The sequence below is a fragment of the Lipotes vexillifer genome, unplaced genomic scaffold (genome assembly GCF_000442215.2).
Source record: "Lipotes vexillifer unplaced genomic scaffold, Lipotes_vexillifer_v1.1 scaffold107, whole genome shotgun sequence".
In the NCBI taxonomy this organism is placed as follows: domain Eukaryota; kingdom Metazoa; phylum Chordata; class Mammalia; order Artiodactyla; family Lipotidae; genus Lipotes; species Lipotes vexillifer.
The window spans coordinates 437469-464432 of NW_006777108.1; the positions used below are offsets into that span (position 1 = coordinate 437469).

Genomic DNA, 26964 nt, shown 5'->3' on the forward strand with positions numbered 1-26964 from the left:
TCTTTCCCTCCAGCTGTTTCTCCCCATCAGCCTCTGCTTTTCTGGGGCTTTCCTCTATACTGACTCTCTCTGTTGGAGTTCCATTACTCTTGTAGGTCCTCTTGGACAGGATTCAAAGCAGTTCCAGGTCAACTCCAAGCATCCAGAGTACATCTGGGCCACAGGAAAGAAAACTCGTGTGTCCTTTGCACTGACAAACTCTGGATGCACAGGCTGATCCCACCCCAGACCTCTGCTGGCTATCACAGCCCATTTTAACTTTCTCAGGCACGAGTCAGACACAGGTCCATTGTGTTCCAAAAATAAAAATCAAGGTCTCCAAGTCGTTTCATTCATGTTCCCTGTCTAGAATGTGGGAAAGAGAGAAGCAAGCCAAACCCCTTCCATTTTCTCCAAGGAAAACACTTTATGAGACTATTTTCTCGAAAGACCTTACTACATCCTGTCTCTTCTCCCTTCTTATACACACAACGTGAATGAGAGTCAAGTATTAGACCATTTTTCAGTTTGGTGTTTGCAGGCTATCGCTTCTTAGAGCCTAGGTCAAATTTTCAATTTCACATCCTGAGAGATATTGCTTGGTACAGCTAGGATACAGGTTTGCCTGCATGTGACTGAGGTGAAATAGGTTAATAAGATGGAATTTTTGTTTCTCTTATTTAAAACTCCAAGCTGGCGTGTTGGCTCCATTCGTCAGGGAATTCAGAGTTTCAGGCTTCTTCATTCTTGTTAGTCTGACATTCCAAGGGTGCTTTTCTCATCCACATAATCCAGGATAGTAACTATGTCTTCACCTCAGCAAGGGGGAGGGGAACAAGGAAAGAGAAAGGCATATCCTTCCTTTAGCATGAACCAGAAATTGCCCAGATCACTTCATTCACATCCCATTGGCCAGCATCCAGTTCACCTGGCTGCACCAGGGATTAGGAAATATGGTCTTTACTCTAGGCAGCCATGCAGGCCAGTTAAAAATTCTCTTACTATGGAAGAATGGTAGAATGCATATTATGGTTCTACTAGCAGGCTCTGCCACCCATTCAACAAGTATTAATTGAGTATAAGTAATCAATTATGGGATGTAAACTAAACTTTTACTTTAGAAGATTTGAAACTACTCTTATTTAAATTTCTTCTTAATTTCACTAATATTATTTTTTAAATTTTCATTTTAAAGGGAATCCAAGGTCCTATTGGTCCACCTGGTCGACAAGGGCCCCCAGGACAAGGCTCACCTGGTCCCAAGGTAACTTTCTAAATGAGAAAAGAGTTTAATCTATCTATATTCTGATTGTTGTTTTCTGGTCAGTGGCCAGTATATTTGGAAGGCAGCAGAGGAAATGAACTTAAAAATGAGAGACCTCTATTTAATGTAAAATGTACTAGCATTCCTAATGGTTTAGAAAATGTTATATGTATTCTTTATGCTCTTAGAAGCTTTTACATTCATCCCTCAGTATCTGCTGGAAGGTTGATTCCAGCACTCCCACCCCTTCCCTATACCAAAAGCTGAGTATGCTCAAGTCCTTTATATAAATGGTGTAGGATTTGCATATAACCTACTCACATCCTCCTGTATTTTAAAAATCATCTCTAGATAACTGCTAATACCAAATACAATGTAAATGCTATGTAAATATTTGCCAGCATGCAGCAAATTCAGGTCTTTCTTTTGGATATTTTTGGAATATTTTTCCTTGAATATTTTCCATCCAAGATTGGTTGAATCTGCAGCCGAGTCCAAGCTCATACCACTTGCTGCACTACAGGCTAGTAAGTCAAGAGACACAGTGTTGGGGAGAGGAAAAGCAACTTCATCCGGAAAGCCAGCAAACCAAGAAGGTGGCATACTAATGTTCTAAAGAACCATCTTAATTTGGGGTAGAATTCAAGTTTCTTTTATGCTAGGGAAGGGGGAAGCAGGAGGGAGTTAAGAACAAGAAAAGAAGGACGACCACAGATATCTGGGCGCCAGCAAGGGTCCGAGGAGGGTTGTGAAAACATTTTGTTCTTGGTTAGTTGACTTCAGTTGACCTGAGTCTGTTCCCGATGTTCCTATAAATCTTGATAAGACAATCATTATTTTTGTTCATACTTCCTTATCTCCTCATGGGAGGTAAGTTTTGAGTAAGGGACTGTTTGCACAAATCTTAACCTGAGTCCCTTTAGTGATTAACACGTCTCCATGCAGGGCTGAGCAGAGGCTTATGACTCAGAGGTTAAAGCAGCAGCAACAGATAGGTACAATATGGAGTCAGAGATGCCAAGCTTCTATAAACAAGAGGCAGGCGGTGGAGGGGGATCTTAGTTCCTGAAGAACAACTCAGGGATATTCATCAGATTGTTATGTCTGTCCCTTATGGAGGAGCTAGTACTCTGTTTTATCACTGAACTATTGTCATTACTTTTTTTGTTAAACTCTTCTTCCTTTGCTTTTGTTTGTTTGTTTGTTTGTTTGCCGTACGCAGGCCTCTCACTGTTGTGGCCTCTCCCGTTGTGGAGCACAGGCTCCGGAAGCTCAGGATCAGCGGCCATAGGCTCACGGGCTCAGCCGCTCCGCAGCATGTGGGATCTTCCCAGACCGGGGCACGAACCCGCGTCCCCTGCATCGGCAGGCGGACTCTCAACCACTGCGCCACCAGGGAAGCCCTCTTCATTTTTGCATTCCCTCGTTTCACTAATTAGTAACTGCCTGTGCCTGCTCCTTAGAACTCAGGGAAGGCCCAGGAAATTAAAGCCTTTTTCTACAAACAAAAATGGGGGAAATGGAGGGGCTTTTGTACCTGGGAGGGCCTCACAGGGTCCTACTTGATTTCAATCCCCCTTTTTCTTCTATACTACTCAATTCTAAGGGGAACAGGGCAGACAAGAAATGGAATAAAGTTTTGGAGAGAGAGGTTAATCACAAACTCAACAGAGGAACTCAATTTTATGGGGACTCAGTTTCAAATCCACAGACACAGAACTGGTGGCTACCAAGGTGGTGGACTATATTTACACCATCTTAATTTACTGCTTTTATTACTTTTACTTGTGAGACCCTGTTCTAGAAACTCAAGCAGTAATATCAGTAGAGGTTACCTGGGGGCTGGCTAGTTTTCATTCCCCACAATAGGTCCAACAACCAAAACGTTTAGTTAAAGATATGGAGTCAGGGGCTTCCCTGGTGGCATAGTGGTTGAGAATCCGTCTGCCAATGCAGGGACACAGGTTCGAGCCCTGGCCTGGGAAGATCCCACATGCCGCAGAGCAACTAAGCCCGTGCGCCACAACTACTGAGCCTGCGCTCTAGAGCCCACGCACCACAACAACTAAAGCCCACGCGCCTACAGCCCGTGCTCCACAACAAGAGAAGCCACCGCAATGAGAAGCCCATGCACCGCAACTAAGAGTAGCCCCCGCTCGCCGCAACTAGAGAAAGCCTGCGCGCAGCAACAAAGAACCAATGCAGCCAAAAATAAATAAATAAATAAATTTCTAAAAATAAAAATATAAAGATATGGAGTCAGAAATAACCTGGCAAATAAAAATTTTTCTATGAACTTGGAAGCAAATTACCTTCTAAATTAGAACTATTATTTATCCCTTGGGGAGAGTCATGACACTTATTTAACCAGCTGTCCTTAATGTTGCTTCAAAGAATCACTGATCATTATTAAATAAATACTCCTCTGAAAGTACCTCCCTTTCAGTAGATTCCTTCGAGAGTCCCATGTGAGAAGTGGCTCAATAGAATACAGTTACTGTCCTTGAGATTTCTGATTTGAGCTCAGTGGTGAAAGCTCAGGTTGTTCTCTCTGGTTATGATACTGCTTTTGATCAGCAGTAACCTTGGCTTCTCATGTGTCAATTTCAGTTACTCTGGAATATAACTGCCTATCTTTTCCAAATATATATACATATATTTGCCTGAAACATTTATATTTGAATAGATACATGCACATATACACACACATATGTGAATAGAGCATATGAAACTCAGTTTTATCTTACTTTGCTGATATGTTTTGCTCTTAGGAGATCAAAGGTAGGTATATATTATTTTTATTTTGCTGCTATATTCAAATACTCTTCAAATACTCTTACCTCATTAGGGAGAAGTAGGCCAGATAGGACCTACAGATCCTAGAGGACCAGTGGGACTTGGAGTGCAAGGTCCAAAGGTGGGTTGTCTAAGCTGCTTGGAAGCATTTATGTAATATTATGTAAAGTTTCATTTATATCCAAATGCAATACATGTCACGTATGTATCATCTGTTATTTCATCAGAAAAGAATTTGATGCTTAACTCGTATAGTTTAAGAAAAACCAAAATCTTAGTTTATTTTAGTGATGACTGTTTATGTTTTTATTTACTTATTAGCATTAGAGATCCTCTTTTGGCACAGAGTGATTCTTTAAGAACATTATTGCCTGCCATATTATAGAAGCATAGGAGAATTTCAGTAAAGTTTACTTCCCTCCTTTTGTTTTGTAGCCGGCTCCTTCTCATCCTTCAGATCTCAGCTCAAGTTACTTCCTCAAAATTCATTTCCTAAATATAAAGTATGTCCACCCCTACTGTTACCCCAGACTGTTATTTAAAAGCACACTGTTCGTTCCCCTTGCTTTTTACCACTTATCTCAACTTGCACGTTTTTTGAATTCTTTTCATCTTACTACACCCTTTAGAAATGCACTGCCCAGTATGGCAGCCGCTAGCCGCAAGTGGTTACTGAATACTTGACATGTGGCTGGTATAAACTGAGGTGTGCTGTAAATGTACTATACACTCTGGATTACAAAGCCTGGTACAAAAAAAAAGAGAATGCAAACTATATGATTAATACATTTGTATATTGATTACATATTGAAATGGCAAAATTTCAGTTGTATTAGAGTAAGTAAAATATATTATTAGAATTGTATTTATCTGTTTCTTCTAATGGTGTAAATGTGGCTGTTAATAATATAATTACATATGTGGCTTGTTTTATATTCTATTGGACAGTGGTACTCCACTGGGGCAGGGATTTTGTTTCCTTTTTTTCTTCTTTGTTACTGAATCCTCACTTTGGGGGACATAATAGGTACTCAATAAGTGCTGTTGAATAAATAAATGAATCCTTATTTCACCCTTCACAATTTCTTTAACTCATCCTGAAGGCATATAGAATCTGGCAAGCCATGCTGAGCGTTAAAATCCGTCATTGTTCTGCTGTCATTGACATGATTCTTATGAGAATTGGGTATTAGAAGAATATGTAAGACACAGGTCTAAAACAAATATACATTTTACATATATATAAACATATAATTGCAAGAGACACAAAATGTACTAATATAGTGATCATAGCTGCCATTTATGGAATGATTTTGATGTATCACACAATGTACTAAGTGCTAAATATGCTAAGTACATATATGTGTGTATATACATATATATACTATATTTATGTCTATAGTATGTATATATGTATGTATACATATTATGTCATCTAATGCCAATTTCAGAGAGGCCATATAGAGTAACAAGGCTACTAGGCAGTTAGACTACCTAAGTTCAAATCCCAGTCTTGCACTAGATGGATATATAATCTTAAGCTTCTCTCATTTTAAAAAATGAAATACTTAAAATATACTTACTACTATAGAGAATAACAAAGAACACCCATGTATTTCACAACTCAGCTTTATCAAATATCAACATTTTGCCACATGTATTCTAGAATTTTTAAGAAGAAGCATTACAGATATAGCTGAAGGCCTCTGCCTGTGCTCCCCAGTCCTATTGCCCTCCCTTCCCTCCCCAGATGTAATCATTATCATGAATTTGGTGTTTATCATTCTTTTGAAGTTTTTTATAATTTTCCCATATGTTTTTATGCATAAGCCATATATTGCTTTTTTTGTATTCTTGAACTTTACATAATATATCATTCTGCAATATATTTATACTCAGCCTTAGTTATTTGTGTTTTTATATGCCTTTAATTCATTCAGTTTAATTATTTTATGATACTATATTGTATGAGAATACCTCATTTAAAATTTATGCTTTCCTCTTGATGGACATTTAAATTGCTTTCCATTTTGTGCATTTGCCAACAATGCTGCCATAAACATTCTCTGGGTTTCCTCTTTTGTAAGGATACAAGTTTCTCTCATTAGCAGGATTGGAAGATCACAGAGTATGCAAGTTTTCAATTTTGATACTGTGAAAATCCTGCCCAAAATAAACAATGGGTAAAATGTTTGGACCAGATTACCCTCCTTCCAGCAACAGGTGAAAATGCTCTTTTCTCTACATTCTTGCCAGTATGAAGTGTGTAAAAATACATCTCATTGGTTCAGTTTTTATTCCTTGATAACTAACTGAACAGTTTTTGTGTGCTTAATGCACCTCGGTTTTTCTCTTTTGTAAATTCCTGTAGATACTGATTTTTTTTTGTTTTTGATGTTGGGTGTTCCTTTCTTATTAATCAATAGTTCTTTATATATCTGGATAATAGTCCTTTGTTATTTGGGTTGCAAATCTCTGAGACTATGGCTTGTCTTTTTCACTTAGAGTACTTTTCAGCATATACAATAGAAGTTTTAGATTTTGATGTGTTTCTATCCCTTTATGGTTTGGGCTTTTGGAATATTATTTAAAAACATTTCTTGACTCCAAAGTCATAATATATTCTTACGTATTTTCTTCTGAAAAATTTCGTGTTTTACTTTTTAAAATTTAGGTCTTTAATACACTTGGAATTTATTTTTGTGGATAGGGCAATGTAGGGAGTCTATTTTTTCCCCATATGGATAACCAAATATCCCAGCATCAGTTATTAAGTAGTCCATCTTTGCCACACTGATTTGTAATACCTCCTATGCCATATATCAAGTTTCTATATTTGTGAGGATCAGTGCCTGAGTTCTCTATTCTGCTCCATTTGTCTCTTTATATCTCTCAGTGCTATTACCTCTCTGTCTTGATTATGATAGATTTATAATGTTTTATCATCCGCAGAGAAAATACTCTCATCTTCTTCCCTGGTTATTTTTAATTCTAACATATACATTTTAGAATTGGCTTGTCAAATTTGACAAATATCCTGTTGGAGTGTTTGAAATTGCATTGAATCTTTGGATTAAATATTGAGTCTTTCAAACCACAGAGTAAACCTCTCTACGTTTTTCAGGAAAATATTTGTCATTTTATCCATAAAGATCTTCTACTTTTTTAGTTAAAAAGGTACCTTGGAGAAATTTTTGCAATTGTGAATTGTTTTTTTTTCTGTACCTTCCAATTAACTATAACAGGTGTATAGGAAAAGTATTGTTTTGTTATTGTTATTGTCTTGTTTTGTTTTGATATATTGATTTTTGTATCCAGCCAGCTGATAAAATCTCTTATTTCTAATTGTTTGTAAAGTCTCTTGCTTTTCTCCTCCCTGTGTACATAACCATACTGTCTGAAAATAAAAAGTTTTGCCTCTTCCTTTTTAGTTCTTTTTCTTATTCACTTTTTATCATTTTACACTGCTAGGGTCTCCAGTGCAACGTTTAAAGGAAGTGACTTCAGAGGACATGCTCCTAAAATTTCACTTTTAAGTGTGATATTTGCTGTAGGTTTTTTTTTTTTTTTAATAAAAATGTATTTATTTATTTTTGGCCACACTGGGTCTTTGTTGCTGCGTGCGGGCCTTCTCTAGTTGCCGTGAGTGGGAGCTACTCTTCGTTGTGGTGTGCGGGCTTCTCACTGCAGTGGCTTCTCTTGCTGTGAAGCATGGGCTCTATGTTGTGATCTATACGTTTGTTTCACTACATAATGTCTTTGGCTACTTTTGAGATTTTTCTCTCTTATCACTGGTTTTGAGCCATGTGATTATAATGCGCCTTAGTTCAGTTTTCTTCATATTTCTTGCGTTTGGGTTTCATTGATCTTCTCGGATCTATGAGTTACTGATTTCATCAAATTTTTAAAATATTAGGTTAGCATATCTTGAAATATTTCCCACCCTCAGCCTTCACCCAGGAAATTCCCACTTAAATTTAAATGCTTGGAGTTTTCTCACAGTTCACAGATGCTCTGCTCATTCTTATTCAGTCTCTTTTCTCTGTGTGTTTCATTTATTATCGCTATATCTTTCAGATTGTTTATCTTTTCTTCTGTGATGTCTAATCTGCTTTTAATTCTATCCAGTGTATTTTTATCTCATACTTTGCAATTTTCAACTCTAGCGGTTCAATTTATGTCCTTCTATATCTTTCATATCTCTACTTAACAAGTTTTAACTTTCCTTTAGTTTCTTGAACACATGGAATGCAGTACAGTAACTGCTTTAATGTTCTTATATACGAATTCTGTGTCATTTTCTGTGTCAAGTTTTTGCAGCTTTCTTTAATCCCTGATCATTTTTGATTAGCTACCAAACATTGTGAATTTTACCTTTTTAAGTGTTAGATATTTTTGCATTCCTATAAATATTTTTGAGCTTTGTTCTTAGATGCTTCTATACTACTTGAAAACAGTTTGAGCATTCTGATCTTGCTGTTAAGCTTTATTAGGTGGGACAAAAGCAGCATTTAGTCTGGGGTTAATTTTTCCCCACTACTGAGGCATGACCCTTTTTAGAACTCTAATCTATGCCCTCAGCACTGTGAAGTTTTCTTTCTTGCCACCGGGAGCAAGCACTGTATCTCTCCTGCTGTCAGTTCTCTCTGATCCTTTATACTGGCTGTTTTCTTGGCCTTCGGTAGTTTCTTCACTCTGTGCTGAACAGTATTCAGCTAAATACTCAAGGTGGATGCGCAGCAGATCTTCATAGTTCTCACTGTGGCATCCTTCCTCTCTGGTAATCTATTTTGTGAATTTTTGATACCTTGGCTTACCCAGACTCCTACCTTTGTCTCCTTAAATTAGAAAGACTTCTGATGTTTCCCTGGGTTCTCTCTCCCTGCACCATGGCCTGGGAACTTTACCCAAACAGTAAACTTGGGAAATTGTAATTTTTACCTATTTTGTTTCCCCTCTCTCAGGAATTATTATCCTTCATTACTTAGTGTCTAATGTCTTGAAAGTCATTGTTTCATATATTTTGTCTGCTTTTTTAGTTGCATCAGGTGGGAAATTAAATCTAGTCCCTACTGCTCCATTTTGACGAGAACCTTAAGTTGCATCGTTTTTCTTAGGTAGACTGGTCTGTGATTTTGTTTTCTTATATTGTTGTATGACTTTTTAAATCAAAGTTTTATTAGCCTCATAAAATAAATTGGGTAGACTTCCCTCTTTTTCTATTTTTCAGAACTATTTGTATAAGAGAGGGAATATCTCTTCTTCAGATGTTTAAAAATTTGGTAAGATTTGACTGTAAAACTAAGTCTGTGATCTGGGAGGGAGAGGAAGCTCCAGACTTGCAATTACTGATTCAATTTATTTAACGGTTGGTTTATTTAGTTTGTTCATTCCTTCTTATGTCATTTATGTAATTTATATTTTTCTTGAAGATTATCCATTTATTAATGTTTCTAATATATTTGAAATTGTCACAGACATTTTCTATGATCAAAAGAAATGTTACTATGTATATAATTATATTCACCTTTCATTCCTAATACTGTTTTTTATGACTTTTCTTTTTAATATTAATCATTACTGTTAGAAGTTTATTTTCTTAGTATTTTTAAGTATTACCTTTTAATTTTGTTACTCTTCTTGCTCTTTGCTTGCAAGTTTATTATTTTCTGCTGTCATCTTTATTATATCCTTCTATTTATTTTTAGGTTCACTGTGCTTTTTTTCACTAGTTTTTATAATTTAGCTGAAATGCCTTTCAATTATTTTTCAATATATTTTGCCCTTAATAAATGCAGTAAGGACACTTCTATACTGGTTGAAAGTAGCATGTGTTTTCTCTGAACATTTTAAAGGACTTGTTCTTAATCACAAATTAACTGGAAAGTGAGTAGAATTATTGAATATTAGACTTGGAAGCAATACTTGGGTCCCAATGTTTTTATTTCATTTTTATATTCGTTTTTTTCAGGATTGCTGTCACAAATTACTACAAACTGTGGCTTAACATAATAGAAATTTATTGTCTCACAGTTCTGGAGGCTGGAAGTAAAAAATCAAGGTGTCTGCAGGGCCATACTTCCTCTAAAACCTATAGGGAATCTTTCCTTGCCTCTCAGCCTCTGGTGGTGGCCCATCCTTGGAATTCCTTGGCTTGCAGCTATATCACTCTAATCTTGGCTTCTGTTTTCACGTGGGGGGTTCTCCATATGTGCCTGTCTTCACATTATGTTTTCCTCTTATAAGGACACCACTCACATTGGATTAGGATACACCCTAGTTACCTCATCTTAACTTGATTACCTCTTAACTTGATTACAAAATAAGGTTCATTCACAGGTGCCAAGGGTTAAGACTTCAACATATCTTTTGCGGGAGGGGGCCGGTCACAATGTAACCCATAACAAACAACATAACCCCAAACTGAGACCCAGAGAGGTTAAGGAACTTGCCCAAGGCCAAATAGTTTAATGACTATTAATTACTATTCAGATTTCCCTGCTCATAGGCTTTTCTCAGGTATTACAAGATGTGACCAGTTTCGAGTACCTCAAAGGGGAGTTCCATGATAAATATGAACTTCTGGGAAATAAAAACCTTTGCTCATCCACGGGCTCCCAGGACAGCCAGGAGTACTGGGAGGAAAAGGAGCTACAGGGAAGAAGGTAACACAGCTTTTCATATTATTGGTGTAAAACTATTGAACCACACTGTATCTTGGTCCTGCAGAAGCTCAAATTAAACCATTCAAGACAAACTTAGTCTTTTCAAGAAAAAAAAAAATCCCACAACTCTTAATTTCCTTTTTCTCTTAGTTCAGATAAAAGAGCGCCAATTCAAAGCCTGAGTAGTAGCTCACACCCTCTGCCTTCTCTCTGGTATTTTGGCCGTGGTATCCTCCAGTGACCTAGTCCCTTTGGGATTCCTAGAAAGCACTTTTATTTAAACTTACAGAAAAACCACTTTTTTTTTCCCCCTCCAAAAGGAGAGTCTGTAAATGCATTCAGGAAGTAAGGCTACTATAAAGATTTCCTGAAGTATTTTGAGTTGACATTTGAAATACTCATTTTTCAATATAAGTAGTGGAAAACAGCAGATGGAAAGGCTGAAGGTCTTTCTTGTTTTTGAAAAAAACAAACCACCAAATCTGAATGAAGAGCCAAAAGAAAGTGAGCTTATTGCTTTGGCAATTGGCTGGGAAATTGGACTTTTTCATGGTATTTCAGCTGCTCTGAGCTAAACTGGAGTTTGATATGAATTTATTCAAGTTGGTAAACTTCCAACTTAATTTTGAGACTAGAGTGAAGGTCTGGTCTGTACTGGAGGATTTCAGCCGAGACTACTGGCTGTAAGAAGAGACAAGGTGGGTGTGTACATACTGTCTATGGAGGGTCAGCTAAGACATCGGTGCCATTTCCTCTAGGGAGAAGCGGGGCTTCCAGAAGCAAGAGGCCCTGAAGGACCACCTGTGAAAGGACAACCTGGCCTCAAGGTATGGAATTGACAGTGGTAGGGGAAGGGAAGCAGACTGCCTGAGTTCTGGTCCTGATACTAAGGAGCCATCTTAGGAGAAATTTGATGTTATTCTTGCTATGTCAAAGGTGTTTACTTCTGGCTTAAAATTATGGATACCAGCTTTTGAACTTTTGTAAGACAGCAAGTATGTATTATTCATTTTCATTTTCCTACCATCTGTCATTAAGTCCCAGCTTAGAGGAAGAGTTCAACACATTTTCTTAATAAACAGCCGAATTGACATTTAAAAAAAACATAGTAAGGGAAAAGAAGACTTGAGATGCATCAGTGAGACGTCAAAGTCCATAAATTTTTTTCAAATATTTATATAATCTCACAGAGTAATAAGAAATATAACCTTATTAAGTGGTACTTTCACAACATGGAATATATTTATTTTATACATTGTAGAAATGCTAGTTGAATAACATCTTTATATGTCAAGATGAGAATATCCAAATTCATCAATAAGACCATTAGTGACATTATCTATAGCCTCTAAGGTGTCAGATGTTCCTGCATTTCTTATGTGCGGTCATCAATGACCATGTAAAGATTCTGAAGAATTATATATGAGTAAAGTAAAAATAAAATCCATATACTTATTAGTGTTCTGTTTATAATTCTATTAAAATAGTAATTGATAGCTTAGATGTCTATGCCTTGTGAAAATATTGGCTAAAATTGAGTTGTTAAACTTAAATGTGAAAAACTGAAATATATTTGTAGAATTTCAAACATTTTAAATAATTGACTAACCAGACTCTGAGATCTATTTTTGGTGGGGTGGGAAGCAGGGAGTAAAAACATGAACAGAGAATCCCTTTTCAACATGATGCAAAAAATACTTTTAGAAATGATTGCCTATTAACATACATGAGAACTAACATTTTCTTGAATATACTTTTGGAAAACAGACCCTTGGAGTTATAACTGAAGCCGTGGGAATGAATGATAGCTCTGAGAAAGAGAGCTAAGGTTTGAATCCCACATTTTACAGTAGCTGGAGCAAAAGCATTCAGAACAGCATGAAGATAGGCAGAATGCACAGTAGCACCATGTTAGAGAAACCAAGGAGAAAGCGTTTCAAGAGGAAAGCAATGGGTGGTGTCAAATAGACCAGCAGAGCAAGGAGAATACGCACTGACTGGATTTGTGGCTTTAAGGTGATTCGGGGCTTACGGAAGGCTATTGGAGAGGAGTGGTAGGAATATGTTACATATCCAAGGTATGTTATGGTTCAGTGTTGGCACTCTGCAATAACAGTTGGATTCTTACTGTTGGCTTCTGGGATGATTTAGGTCAATAAGTTCAATTTGGTAGTTAATGGGAGAAAGTAAATAGTTGTGGGTAGATTTCATTTCTGTTGGCATTAATAATGATACAATAAGTTATATTCAATATTTGGACATTCAACAGGTTTTTTTTTTAATTACCTGTGTCACTACTCTCGATTAGTATGCATATTAGGGAGTTCTTTGCATGCCTGTTGATTCTACAGGTCACCTTTTCTTCTTAGTGAAGTGTCTGCATTGCCGATGACCTTGGTATAGTCCAGTGGTTCTCAAGGTGCAGTCCCTGGAACAGCAGCACCTGATGCTGCTGTCAGAAATGTAAATTATTGGACCCCAATCCAGACCTATTAAATCAGAAACTCTGGATGTGGGCCCAGCAATCTCCAGGTGATTCTCATGCATGCTTAAGTTTGAAAACTGGAAAACTGTGGTATAGTCATTTATGTCATATATATTGAATGGCCTCGGCTACAAACCCCGAGGAGTTCTTTTGCTGAGCTAGGCACAAACTTAGGTATGGTGCCTTGCAGTTGAACCCTAGTGTAAGGATAGCTCTGGAATTCTCTGAGGCTTCTGGCTGAAGGTGATACAATTCTTTGGGGATAGCATTTGTGTACACAACCCTGCTGGGGAACACTAGGCAATTTCTAGCTCTGCACCAGGTTAATGCTCACTCATCTTTCTACCAGTTGAATTATTGGCCTCCTCTGGGAGAAAGAACTAGACTCTCCACTGAGGAAGGAACAAGGCTGGATTTTTAAAATGTCTTATTTTATGTTTTAAAACGGAAATAGCACAGAAGCTGAAAAACAGCATGACAAATCATTTCTTTTCTGAAACTGTCTGAAAATCATCTGTTAAGAGACCAAGGGGGCAAAAAAACTGTAAAGTCAAATCAAAGGCCCCAAAGGAAGATACTGAACATAGAGTTTAGAAAATACTAAATCATACTGAATAAATGAAGACTGAACAATTCTGAAGTCATCCAATCTGCTCAGGAACATCGACAAACCCTGTGCAGTTGAGCTGGGCTTGGGAAACATCACTTTAAAGTAGGTATTGATTGAGAATCTGGCCATGATATAACATTAAGGAGGGTCTGTTAATAGAACAACTATGTTTTTATTATAATTTTTGTCAGGGTGATGGAGGAAAGAAAGGGAGCAAAGGAAATCAAGGACAAGGGATTTCCAGGGCCCGAAGGACCAAAGGTATGTTTCTTATATTCTCATTTACGCTTTGGGGAGATTGTAATTGTGCCTGGTTTTAATGGAATATTAGATTTCCACTGCTTTCCTCTCAACAAATACAAAACAAAAGCCCCCAAATGATAAAGGCTTTAGAAACCACACTATTTCAAACCATAATAGAATGGAATAAAGAGATTGCATAAAACATGTGATCTTCACTGAAATATTTATTCTGCTAGGAGAGAATCTGTGTGTCAGTCCTCTCTAGTAAGAGCAAAATATTCGGTAGCTGGGATAAAGTTAGGACCATAGAAGGTATCAATTCTCTATCATCTTGTTTTGCAGAATAAGAACAAAAAAGTCCCAGACTGAGCGGCAATGCAGTAAAGGATGAAGAGCAGTGCTTCAGAAGGTAGGAGAGTGGGGTTCTTGTCCTGCCCCAGCCCGGAACTTTTGGGGGCCAGTCAACTTCAATCATAGAAGGAAAAGAGTAATAGTGTCTATTTCACAGGGTTGTTGTGAAGACCTAAAAGAGTGAATAAAGAACTCAGCATGGCTCCTGGCACATCGTAAGTGTTCAATACATGGAGTTATTCAGACAGGAAAAAATCAATATGTGAAATGGAAAGTAGGGCATACGGGTCCTGACAAACTGCCCGAGACAGGGCGCTGAGGACGAAGTAAGGAAATTGTGAAGCAAGAAATTAGATACGTGTCCTGACTAAGCAGGAGAGAACATTGAGGTCATCTGGATGTGTTCAGGGCTCTAGGAAGATGCTAATTGTAAGAAAGAGACAGGGAGTCTGTTCAAGGACCAGACTATTAAAGAACAACTAAAAAAAAAAAAAAAGGGTACCAGCAAGATACGAGCAGGTACAAAAAAAAATGGCATCCCCTATAGACCAGTAATTCTTAAACTTCCGTGTCATTAGTATTGCCTGGGAACTTGTTACAAACCCCTATTTCTTGGTGCCATGCCTAGAGATCTGGATTTAGTATGTGGGTGGGTCCCAAGAATCTGCATTTCCTAAATAAGTGCCTTCTGCCGCAGGTAGTTCAAGGAGCACATCGTAAGTGTTCAATACATGGAGTTATTCAGACAGGAAAAAATCAATATGTGAAATGGAAAGTAGGGCATACGGGTCCTGACAAACTGCCCGAGACAGGGCGCTGAGGACGAAGTAAGGAAATTGTGAAGCAAGAAATTAGATACGTGTCCTGACTAAGCAGGAGAGAATATTGGAAATGCGTTGGATTAGTATTAACAACAGTGATTACTCTGTGTCTTAGTTACGCTGACTCAACGTGAATATTTTTCTGTATTTTGAAAGAAAGTTTTTTCTGATAAAGAATTGCCATATTTCAAAATTTAAAAAAAAAGAATTGCCATATTTCAAAACATACACCTAAATAAGGGTCTTTAAAAGAAATGCATACTTTCTATGTATACAATTTTGTATTTAAAAGTAATTGGCTTCTCTTTAAAAAAGAATAGATTAAATCTAGAAGCATAATTTTGCTTCATCTGGTTTTAGTGAATATTTTAACAGGTTAATGTTTTATCCCTTTGCCATGGGATTGAATAGGGTGGTTATCTGTTGCCAGAACCCTGGCCATGTACTGTGCCATTGCCATACAGGTTTGGAATTAAGGACTGGCACATACAGGCCTCAGCGTCACTTGGCCCCAGCAGCCAGTGTGCTCAGCCTGTTGGTCGTATAATGGAATCAGCACAGTGGGAGGCCTCAGCTGTGAAGATGGAGGTGGCTCAGGGCAGGAGTCATCACCAGTGAGTCTGATTGATAGAGTTCCTCCTGTAGGAAGCAGGAGGACCAAATAGTCAATTCTGTAAGGCAGGAGGAGGCCAATTTTTTGGTAAAGGTACAGTGAGCAAATATTTTAGGCTTTTTGGGCCAAGAAGCAAAATTGAGGATATTATGTGGGCACCTATTTAATAATCATTCAAAAATGTGAAAACCATTTTTAAATGATTGTTATATAGGTGCTGTACAGTAGAAATTAATGCAACATTATAAATCAAACATATTTCAATAAGTTAAAAAAATAAAGACAATTGCTTTGCACAGTGTTTTAAAGTGCAGTAGTGGTACTTATATCAGAATCACCAGAGGTGTCTCATAAATATTCATATTCCTGGGCCCAGCCCCTAGACCTATTGAAACAAAATCTCCAGGGCTGAAATCCTGGACCCTATATTTTACCAGATTTCTCTAATGATTTCTCTGTTTCCTAAAATTTGAAAATCACTGATCTAGAGCCAGGTAGGACAGAGACATTGCTTGCTGTTCCAGAATGAGTCTTTATTGAGACTCAGACTGAGACAAAAAAAAAAAGAGAGAGAGAAATGTTTTAATTTTTCTGTTCAAAATTTCATTTTTTAAACCATAAACGCTCTACTTTTAATAAGGGATGTGAGATACCACACAATGGAAGACTGATATACTGTGGACCATAAAATAAAATAACAAAGGAAAAAGTTGTAAACTAGAAGGAATATTATTTACCTACCAAGTGTACTCAAAAGCTTACACTAAAGGTATTTGTTATAATGGAACAAATATTTCCTTCTGAGCTTCCTGGCATACAAACACAAAAGTGAATCACCATGAATTGCATGATTTTTATTAGCTAATAAAAGGATGCATGAGAGAAATTTCCTATTACTCAGGAATTAACTGAATGCATTTATTAAAGGGAGTGAAATTGTAACCATCAATAACTTTAGTAGTGGTTTAACAAAGATGTTCAAATATTTTCACGTTGGTCTGTGAAACAGGTCACAATACTTTAAAATGCTAGAAATACACTTTTATATTTTTAAATATAATTCCTGTATATGGTTGCCTTGTTTGACATGTAATGAGTATTTTGCTCTTTTTTTAGGGTGATCCAGGGATTATGAGCCCTTTTGGGATGCCTGGAACATCAATTCCTGGACCACCTGGGCCAAAGGTATGCATTCTCAGGAATAGTTTTTTTCTTTTGCTTTGGTCTTTGGCAGTTGGAGTGGGGAAAAGATTCATGAAAACAGTGAACTAGAATTTCAGTTTTGGAAGAACCCAAAGATATCATATAGCTCAGCCCTGATATTTCACAACTAAGCAGATGAAAGGCCAGCAGCAAATTTAAGATTAGAAACCAGATTTCTTGCTCCTGGTCTTGAACTTGTCAGTTTGCCTTGAACTACCTCCCTTAAATCCTAGACCCTAAAGCATGTAAGAATTTACTGCATTTGTTCAGAATAATCTGCTGATCAGAAAGTCTGGCAGAAAAGAAATCCACTCAGATGTAAGAGCATTCCTGGACGTTTTCACAGTCTAAATATTTGAATCTAGAGAGCCACCTATTATTTTCAGTGGCCTTTCTCTGAACAGCTTAGTAGTCTCTACTGACAACTTTTATTTGCTTAAGATTTGAAACTCCCCTCAAACACATTAGAAGATGGACTCTCTCAGGATCTGATTCTAATAGATGAAGTCCTTTATAATTGGCCAATGGCTTTTTTGCTCTGTGCCATTATGGTTTCTCATAAAATCTAAAGCCTGAAACTGTGAACATTATTTGAAATGTACAGGGAGATAGAGGAGGACCTGGGTTTCCTGGATTTGAAGGAGAACCTGGAATTGCTATTCGAGCAGCAAAGGTATCCTTTATTCATGTTCTTTCGTTTTTGGGTTTTTTTTTCCTGTATGTGAGAGAAGTGAAAGTAGATTTATTGCATCATAAGTTGATGACTGTGATTGTTCTACTTGAAGTCTGTACGTTGATGAACTGAAATGTAAGAATACACTATTCCCTTTTTAAAAAATCAAGCTAGCAGATCATTTATTTTTCATAAATGTGGGGGAGGATAGCTCCTCTGGTAAAACATTTGCTGACTAAACAGTTGATTGAAAATGCTTTTTGTAATATCTTTGATATGAGATTATATGGCCTCTAGCCTCCTTCATTTACATATTAATGGCCAATGTATCTCTTCTATAAAACATTGTCCAAAAAGTTCATGTTTGGAAATTTTACTGAATCAGATTTCCCTGATTTGTTGTCCATCTTTCAGAGTTATTTCAAATGAAAATGCAGATAATTATAGGAGAAGACAGCTTTTAGTGATCAACACTTTTTTCCCATGGCAACAAAGTACCATTTCCCTCCTCACATAAAACCCAGCATCAAGCAAAATTCTACATTCCAAATGTCAACAAGCACATCCCTGTTTGTGAGAACAGGCTTTAGGGCTCCATAATCAGCACTTATTAAATTAGTAGCATGTTGTTATGTAGCTTTGAAGCTGGCTTTAGTTTATCAGATTGTCTCTTCTAGATGAAAGGGTTCAAGTACTAACGTCAGTGATTTTCAAACTTCAAAAAAGAAAACTTAGAACCATCTTTGAAATATAATGCAAAACCTATTATATACTGACATAAGTTGGAGTGGTTCTTTTTGAAGGATGAGGTAAGATCCTGACCTCTGCTGTTCTTAATCACTTTAAGAGTCCTCCTTCCTAGAGTGATAATCTTCTGGCTTGAGACAGAAGTTTCCGGGATGTGGCATTTTCAAGCTAAAACAGAGAATATCCTGGGCAAACCAGAACAAGATGGTCATCCTACTGCCCAGACTCTGAGGCACATAGGTACCTAAGATATGTAAAAATTCTATGGAAAACCAAATCATGTATGACTCAAGGAAAAAATTCCAAATTTCCTAATGCTAAAACTATAGATATGACCTCAATCAAGAACATTTGGGTGACATTTTTCATATTGTTTGATAACTTCCTGAATCTGTGTATTCCTAGGTCCGTGATTTAAAGTTACTTCTCTCTACTTATACTATTCTTTATGATAGAAATAAAATCTAATTAAATGTGCAGCCGGGGTTTAAAAGCTCCACCTGTTTTCTACTGATCATTATTAGGCATCGTTGGTGACAGTATTTAGTTATTTGCCTCTTCAATCAATTTTATAATCCCTTGGCCTCTAATGATACTCTTTCTGCCATTTTTCCCTAATGCATTGGTTTTTAAGCTCTTGGAGGGTTAAATGTCTGATAAAAGTTTTCGCACGTTAAATTCAGTTTTGTGTATCACTTCAGGGACCTCCCAGATTTTTTTGAAAGCCCATTTCGAAACACCTGATTAAGATTTCTACCCTAATTTCTGTTGAATGAGAGAGACACTTGTGAATCACTCTGCAAGACATTTTCTTGAATCCAGTGCAGAAAGACCAAGTGGCAAAATTCCATCCATAGAAATACTGTGAGGCATCCAAAATAAAAATCCAAGCAAGAACACTGCCCTTTCCCCACCCCCATTAGCATTAGAAGTAACAAACTAACTGAAATTTTTGTAGGAGAGAGGACAAAGATCCCCAGGAAAAAAAATGTTCAAAAACTATGAATGTTTCAATGGCTTTCCCCCCACTCTGGGTGCCAGAGGATAAACAATAACAGCTGCTGATAATGTGTTATAGGCTTGGAACTTAGAAATGAAAACTGAAAGTGCATTTTGTTACCAATTTTTTTCCTTTCAACTTAACCAGGGAGCAGTTACTGCTTTGTTTTGTTGCTGGCCTGCTCCTTATGTAAGCATGCAGAGAAATGGGCATCTTATTTTAGGACCTGTCCCATAGAAAATGTTTAGCATTTTAACCTTGAACATAATTGGAATAGGATAATAAATTGCTTCTGAGAAGCTACCAGTTCCTTAGTGGGGAATATACCAAAATTCACCTCTCCAGAACAATTTGTTTTTTCTCTGTCATACAACTTTAAGAGATCACCTTGGGTTTTTGTTGATGATAAATAGTACCTTAAGTATTTATAAGTGGCCACATATCTTCTGAAGATCATTCTTAAGAACGTTAACCACATAAAGCCAGTCTTTTTGTTTTAATAGGAAATAACAGCTATTGCATTCATGATTTTCAAAATCAATTTAACTTTCTTATTGCTTAAATGGCTTGAAGAATTTTTTTTCCCTATCATTCATTCATAGGAGTAGAATCAGGAGCAGTTTTGGGGAGTTAGATTTTGGGCAACACTTTGGCTTGGAATAATGGCAGTTTGATTTCAGTGTTTGCTTGCATATAACACAAATATTAAGAATCCTGATACTTCTTCCAATCTTGGAAAACAAAGGTCTATTAGTAGAGTTTCCTCCTAATGTGGAAAAACATAAATATTTAAAAACATGAACAACTCTTTATCAAAATAATTGACGTGTACTGACAAGGGCCATTGTAAGAGTTATCACAGCAACAGAACGGAATGTGGTATAAATAGAAATGTTTTAAATATAAGTGTAGTAGACTTACAATTAATAACTCTTCTCTGGTAAGTGTCTTCCTCTTTTTTTTCTTTTTCTCCATTTTAATTTAGCCAGAAATTTCTCTGAGTTCTATTTGTACAGAGAACTCTAATGTTCAAAAGGCAACAATTCTCCTTCCCTATCCTCTATATAGGAGGTCAGTAGTTGCTACTGAAAGTTTTTGATGCCCAAGGTCATCGTGGTAAAGCAGTATTTATAACTTTTTCCTAGGTCTCAGGATATGAAACGCAAACTCTATGTCCTATTCTTTTATAAAGTGTTTTTTAAAAATTAATCTGTTTTTAATTTTTATTTGAGCTTATTTATTCCTCACCTAATTTGGGCCCCACTGAGGAAGATAATACATGTAACATAATAATAGGTAACCTAGAGTATCTTATTTTATACTTTTACTGCATATTCTTCTCTATTCTTCTCACATGATGCTTACTCAATTTTCTTTTTATACTTCCTGATTTATGATGCATTAAAAATTGGTAATTTTTATAATTAAAATATCAGCAACTAGCCCTTTTCTAATGCCCATGAAGTGTGTTTCCTATAGAGGACCTTGTAATGGTTCATATATATTTCCTACACTCATTATCTGGGTAGGAATTATGAGGCGATAAGGAGTTGCCATATTTCCTTCTAAAATTTTTCAAACCATTCCTTTGCACTTATCAAATCCACCTCTGGCATGTTGAGTTGGTTTTGTGCTTAAGTTTTGCCAGGTGTTTCATAGTTTAGTCTTAAGATATCTCCCGGTGTTGGAATTTACCCAGGGTGCCCAAGGCCCTCGGGGACCAGTGGGTGCTCCAGGATTCAAAGGTGACAGCTATCCTGGTGTGGCTGTAAGTGTGGACATTGCTTTTATTTCCTTCCTTCCTCTCTCCCTCCTTTCCTCCTTCCTCCCTTCCCTTTCCTTCCCTTCCTTTCATCCCTCCCTCTCCTTTCCTCCCTCTCTCTGTCCCTTCCTCCCTTTTCTTTTTTTCTTTCTCCCTCCTTCCTTTCCTTTCCTTTCATCCCTTCCTTCCTTCCTTCCTGAACACTGCACACAACAAGGTTGCTCCAAGGTTACTCCCTCTCTCCCTTATTATGTCATCTCAGGGCCCTCGAGGATTACCAGGACCCCCTGGACCAAGGGTTTTACATAGAGCGGGAGACACTGGAGCAAAGGTAAGACTTTAAAGTAGGTAACAGTAGCTTTTAAAAATGTACCTTTAGTTTGGTAAAGGTGAAAATCTTTATCAGACATGACAGAAGAGGAGAAGCATCTACAGAATTGATCAAGTTATTTTTCCTCATCTATGGACTACCTGGACCTTGTACTCACTTGAACATGTAGATTAACTTTATGGTTTTTGGCAGCAACCCTCACATTCCTTTGCTGCCTTGTCTTCCTGTACCAAGAACAGACTTTGGTTCAGATCCCTCCCCTCCCTGGCCATGCCCCTGCGTAAGTGCTCTCATTCAATACCACGGCTTTAACTACTACCTGCACACTGATGGCCTCCAAGTTTCTATCTTCCCTCCTCTAAGCCCTGCTTTCACACATCTAGTTTCTTACCATACATCTCCTCTTAGATTTCTCACAGACAACTCTAACCTAACATCCAAAATAAAGCCTTTGATTTTCACTCCATAAGCCTGGAAATGGTGCTACCAAGCACCCTTTGCTCATGCCATGATACCTGAGTCATTCTTGGTCCTTCCTTTCCCTCTCTTCCCTCCCCGTGTAGGCCTATGGTAAATCCCATCAGTTCTACCTTCAAAATATATCTTGCTTCTGGCTGCTTTTCTCCTGCTGCTTCCATCAGGCAGCCCACCATTATCTCTCACCTGGGCTATTCAAACCTCTTCACTGGTCTTCCCTCTTCCACCACGGCCCTTCTATTACCTAGCAGGCAAATTGATCTTTTAAAACCATAAATCAGATCACATCCCTTTCCTTCTCAAAAAAACTCTCTAATGGCTTCTCTTTGTACAGAGAACAAACTCCAAGCATTTTCCACGGCCTCCGGGGCCCTTCACAACTTGGCTGCCACTCCCGCCCCTTGCTCCCTTGCTGCCCACCTCCAGCCACACTGGCCTGCCCTCCTTCAGCTCGTTCCTGCTTCCAGACCTCGGCTTTGTCAGGAGAGCTCCTTCTTCAGGTCTCAAATCTTGTCTCCCTGCCCGCCATACAAAAGGCAATCCTCTCTCCCCACCCCCATCACTGTCACGTCCCCCAGATGATTCTGAAATCATCTTGCTTATCTACTGCTCTGCATACTTCACAAGAGTATAAATTTTCCTGCAGGCCGGCTCTTTGTCGTACTAAATTCTTGGTACCAGAACTAAATGTGCTACCCAGTAGGAACTCTATGACATGTTGAATGAATGGAAAATGAATAATCAGTGTTACCCAACAGAGTGAAATTCTCCTTAGAAATATACCTACTCACTTAGTTTTTCAAATGCTTCCAGGTCATTAGAGAAAGACGTTGTAAGTGCCTGATGTCAACTTTTTGTCTTGAGTTTTTGGCCTCTGCCCCAGCACTTGGGAGTGTTGACACCTTGATACTGCTTCTGTACAGTGGGGCAAGTACCCTTTTGGCCTCTCCCAGGTAGAATGAAAGACTGGAGACCCATTGCACTCAATTCATCTCTAAAGGAGATCTTGATTCCTGCCCAACTCTGGCGTGTTAGGGTAATCAGGAAGGTCAGGGAGAGGGGTCTAAAAGTGCTGAGTAGGCTGTGCTGAGGACAGACACCCTATAGGAGCTTTTGTCAAGGTTCTGGCTTGTCTGACTCAGGACTGAATCTGATCCTCATTTGAATTGGGGTATTGAAATATTCTTTTATCTTTAAGGCAAAGTGTCTGTCAAAATGTTAAAATTTAAAAATAGAAAGAGGAACTTCAATATGTAAACCGCATTACTTTCTGCTGAGCAAAACACTGGTAAAAACTTCTGTTTTTACACTAAATATTCCTTTAGTTATGGAACTAGAAGCTTATTCCTATTCAAAAGAAGGCCTGTGTTAAATATACTGGAACGCATTTGTATTCCAATGGAAGCATGTAACCATTTACATTTCCATGGAGTAGATTATTATAAATATTTTATATAAGTATACATTGTATTATATTAAATTATACCATTGCATTACTGCTTTACATTTAGCAGTAATAATAAAGATGGGCACTTAAGCACAGAGAGTGAGCACTTAAAAATTTGACTCCTGTGCATGTTCCACCATGTCAGGTTATTTAACAGGCAGACTAAACATTTACTAAATGAGTTCATTTATCATTTCCCTCTAAAAGTCCCTTGTATTTTTTTCATACACATTTTAAGGGGAAAAATCACAGGAAAAAAAAAATTTTCTTTCAAAATTTTATCCTGCCTATTTTCTGTTGTTGTTAACAGTCAGCATGTTGCCAGAAGATGTCTTAAGCGAAACTCATATTCCCTCTGCTAACTCACACAGGAGGCTGAGTGGAAGCAGTAGCCTCCAGCTCACGTCTACTGAGGGGAGATGGGAACACAAGTGAGGACCTGCCTCCAGCCCGCTGCCTTCTCCTTCTCTCTGTCACCCCTTCCTGTGGATGCTGGGAAAATGCATTACCCTGGCCCTCTCTAGCTCTGGAAGGAGATGCCAAGAGTGCAAGCTAGTCTTAGAATCAAAGAACCTGTGGATCATGAACTTGAAAATAAAGGAAATTCCAAAACCAAACACCAGTTTTTAATAACTTTCAAAATCACCTCTCTTCTTTTATAGAAGGCTTAGAGACTTTACAGGCCCTTTTTCATTTTTTTTTCCTGAAGAAAACTTTTGGACACACACACAAGCACACACAGCCCAACAGAAGCTGGTAAAGAAAGGGAAATATTTGGAAAAGTCTAATTCCACTTAACTTTGTCCTTTTGACTTGGTAAAGTGGAGGTGAGACTCTCAAAAAACCTAAGGTTGCCAATGGTAGCAAAAGCACAGGACTCAAATGTGTGCAAAATTCCCCTCCTTCCATTTTTTCTTAAAATGGCAGAGAAATTGTAAGTGCATGGAAATGTGTGGGTTTGTGTGCATGCACACACATGTGTGTAATTGTATAGACATATATATCAGACATGTTTCTTATTTAGATTCTGTGTTGTCACCTTAAAATATTGGCCTTAGGGCATTAACTTACAAAACAAATGTGTTTTGAAATGAGGAAACCGTTAAGGTTGACGATTAATTTATGGTGGATTTTGCGATATTTAGTTAAGGTCACATGTGTTTAGCATTTGACACAGACATTAGAATCAAAGCTTCTATGTTTCAAAACATATAAAAAACAGCCCCTGACATCTTGCACCCTTGTGGCACTCCATGGCTTTTTTCCAAGTGGAAGAATTCCATTATGACATCAGGGGTTACAGTACTCCTCTATACACTTCCCTTGAATGAATGTAATCCAAATTTTGACAAGGGCTTCTGAGAGCTTTCTAAAATTCTTGTAAAAATTACAATTTCCAAGGAGATAGTAGATACAGTTTTAAAATCTTTTTTTTTTTTTTTTAGTTTTTTGGCCGCACCGCAGGGCATGCAGTATCTTAGTTCCCTGACCAGGGATGCAACCCATGCCCCCTGCAGGGGAAGCTTGGAGTCTTAACCACTGGACCACCAGGGAGGTCCCTAAAATCTACTTTGGAAACATGCCAGAAAGAGGAACTGACAATTCAGGGGTTTTTTGCTAAGTTGGAAATGCTCATCCAGTTCCCTGAACCCTAGACCCAAATTGTCTGCACGACGATGGGGAGGGCAAGCTCAAAGATTCTTCCTAACACTGCTGCCATTTCTCTACTGGGCCCAGAAAGATTAGAAGGACCCTTTGTGATTTGGGGACCATCATTATATAAATCTTATCTCCCTTTGAGAAGCCCAGATAATTCTTTGCTTCTGTAGTTTCACCCCCATAGGCTAGTGAATCATCCCAGGGCTGATTCACTGACATCTCTGAGGGTGAGAGTTTATTCTTGGCCTCCTGGAAGAGAACTACAAGGAGTGGCTCTCCTGAGCTCCAGAAGGGCAGGAGCATCTTGCCAGGCACCTCTCCCAGCTCTTTCAGCCGCCATCAGTGATCTACTTCATCACAGAGAAAGCCAAGGCCTTCCTCAAGGCTTTGTGGCAGTAGAGCTTAGGCCAATTCTTGCAAAGAGGAACTTTAAGCTGGCTTTGGAGCCCTCAAGGGACCTTTTAACCATAAAGTGGTTGGAATAAAGTCTGGGCAGAAACAGCTTGTTGGGTTGTTATTGTTGTTATCATGATTGTATACTACCTAAATATTATATATTACCTAAATATTTCCAGAAGCTCATGGCATTTTTAACAACTCTCTTATTTTACAGATAAGGAAATCAAGAGCCAGAGAGGTTGAGCAACTTGCCCCTTTACAATATAAACAGTGTTGATACTATATTGTGTTGAGTGTGAGAGGGAGTCTATAAATATGGATGAATGAATGAAAAACTAAGTGCATGAATAAATCAGAGCAGGTAGAATGACTTGTCCTGATCTACAGATGCTCGGTCTTCAATACTGTCCATTTTCCAACTACCTCGGCACTGTTTAGTGTACAGTTAGATTGTTTCTCTTCCCATTCTAGTTTTTCCATTGTCAAAACTTAAATTATGTAAACACTAAGCAGAAGCATAAACCTAAAACCCAGAGTTAAACATTTTCCAAAAGCTTTAAATGTTTGAATATTATAAATACATGCTTTATTTGACAAAGGTGACCCATACTCATAAATTAAAATGGAAGTCTATGTGAAATTCCACTGAGTATCATTATTCTAAAAATGTTCCCAGCATCTGAATCGCCCCTCTGTTCTCTGCAATGGCTCACATATGTGCACACCACCAACAGGCAGTGGTGGAACAGAGGAGCAATTCACACAGAGATGCATTAGGAATTTGTGGATTCCACTGGCGGACATAGACTGGATAAGGAACTCCATTTCGAACTGTGTCTGACAAGGAGGGCTGGCCTAGGATACAGACTTAGTGCTAGTAAAGTTGAGGGTCCATGATTCCAAATTGGAGTTGAAGAAACCCACCTTTTATAATATGACTGCAAAATTGCTACAGGCAGGACAATCAGCTTGAAAACAGGACTAATCAAAGCCAGAGCCATATCAAGTTTAAATACCAGGAAATTTGACCTTTAGATGCCAGAAAAGATCACTTGACTAGGTGACTTTTCAAGGTTACTCCTCAATTCAGTTCCATGCATGATCTCTGAAATCAGAGCTGGAATGTAGTCTACCTTATAATTTTCAGTACTGCTTTCATTTCTCCTTGCTGTTTTCCCAGCTCTGCATTTCTCTTCCCCGGAGTGCATACATACCTTCCCTTCAGCCTTAACGATGCACACTAAATCCTCTTATCATTCAACACCCACATCACCATCAACACATTTTTATTTTTAATCATGCAGACTGGAGGAACTTTCCCCCAGTGGAAAATTATATTGAATATCCGTACAAGAGAGCCTTCTCTTCTCCCTGACATTAAGGGCACTGTCAATGTTTCTATTTTTGAGGTTTCTAACTCAACTAAATAAGAAAGAGTG

General features: G+C 37.9%; 1 protein-coding gene across 1 annotated transcript in view; it reads left to right on the forward strand.

Annotated features, from left to right (window-relative positions):
- COL28A1 (collagen type XXVIII alpha 1 chain) overlaps window positions 1–26964 on the forward strand; it is a 161550-nt gene that overhangs the window by 59053 nt on the left and 75533 nt on the right. The window contains 11 exon segments of the mRNA XM_007450791.1: window positions 1175–1243; window positions 4092–4160; window positions 6750–6766; window positions 10650–10704; window positions 11463–11531; window positions 13991–14031; window positions 14033–14060; window positions 16944–17012; window positions 17635–17703; window positions 21150–21218; window positions 21475–21543. Coding sequence (XP_007450853.1) covers window positions 1175–1243; window positions 4092–4160; window positions 6750–6766; window positions 10650–10704; window positions 11463–11531; window positions 13991–14031; window positions 14033–14060; window positions 16944–17012; window positions 17635–17703; window positions 21150–21218; window positions 21475–21543 — 624 coding nt within the window.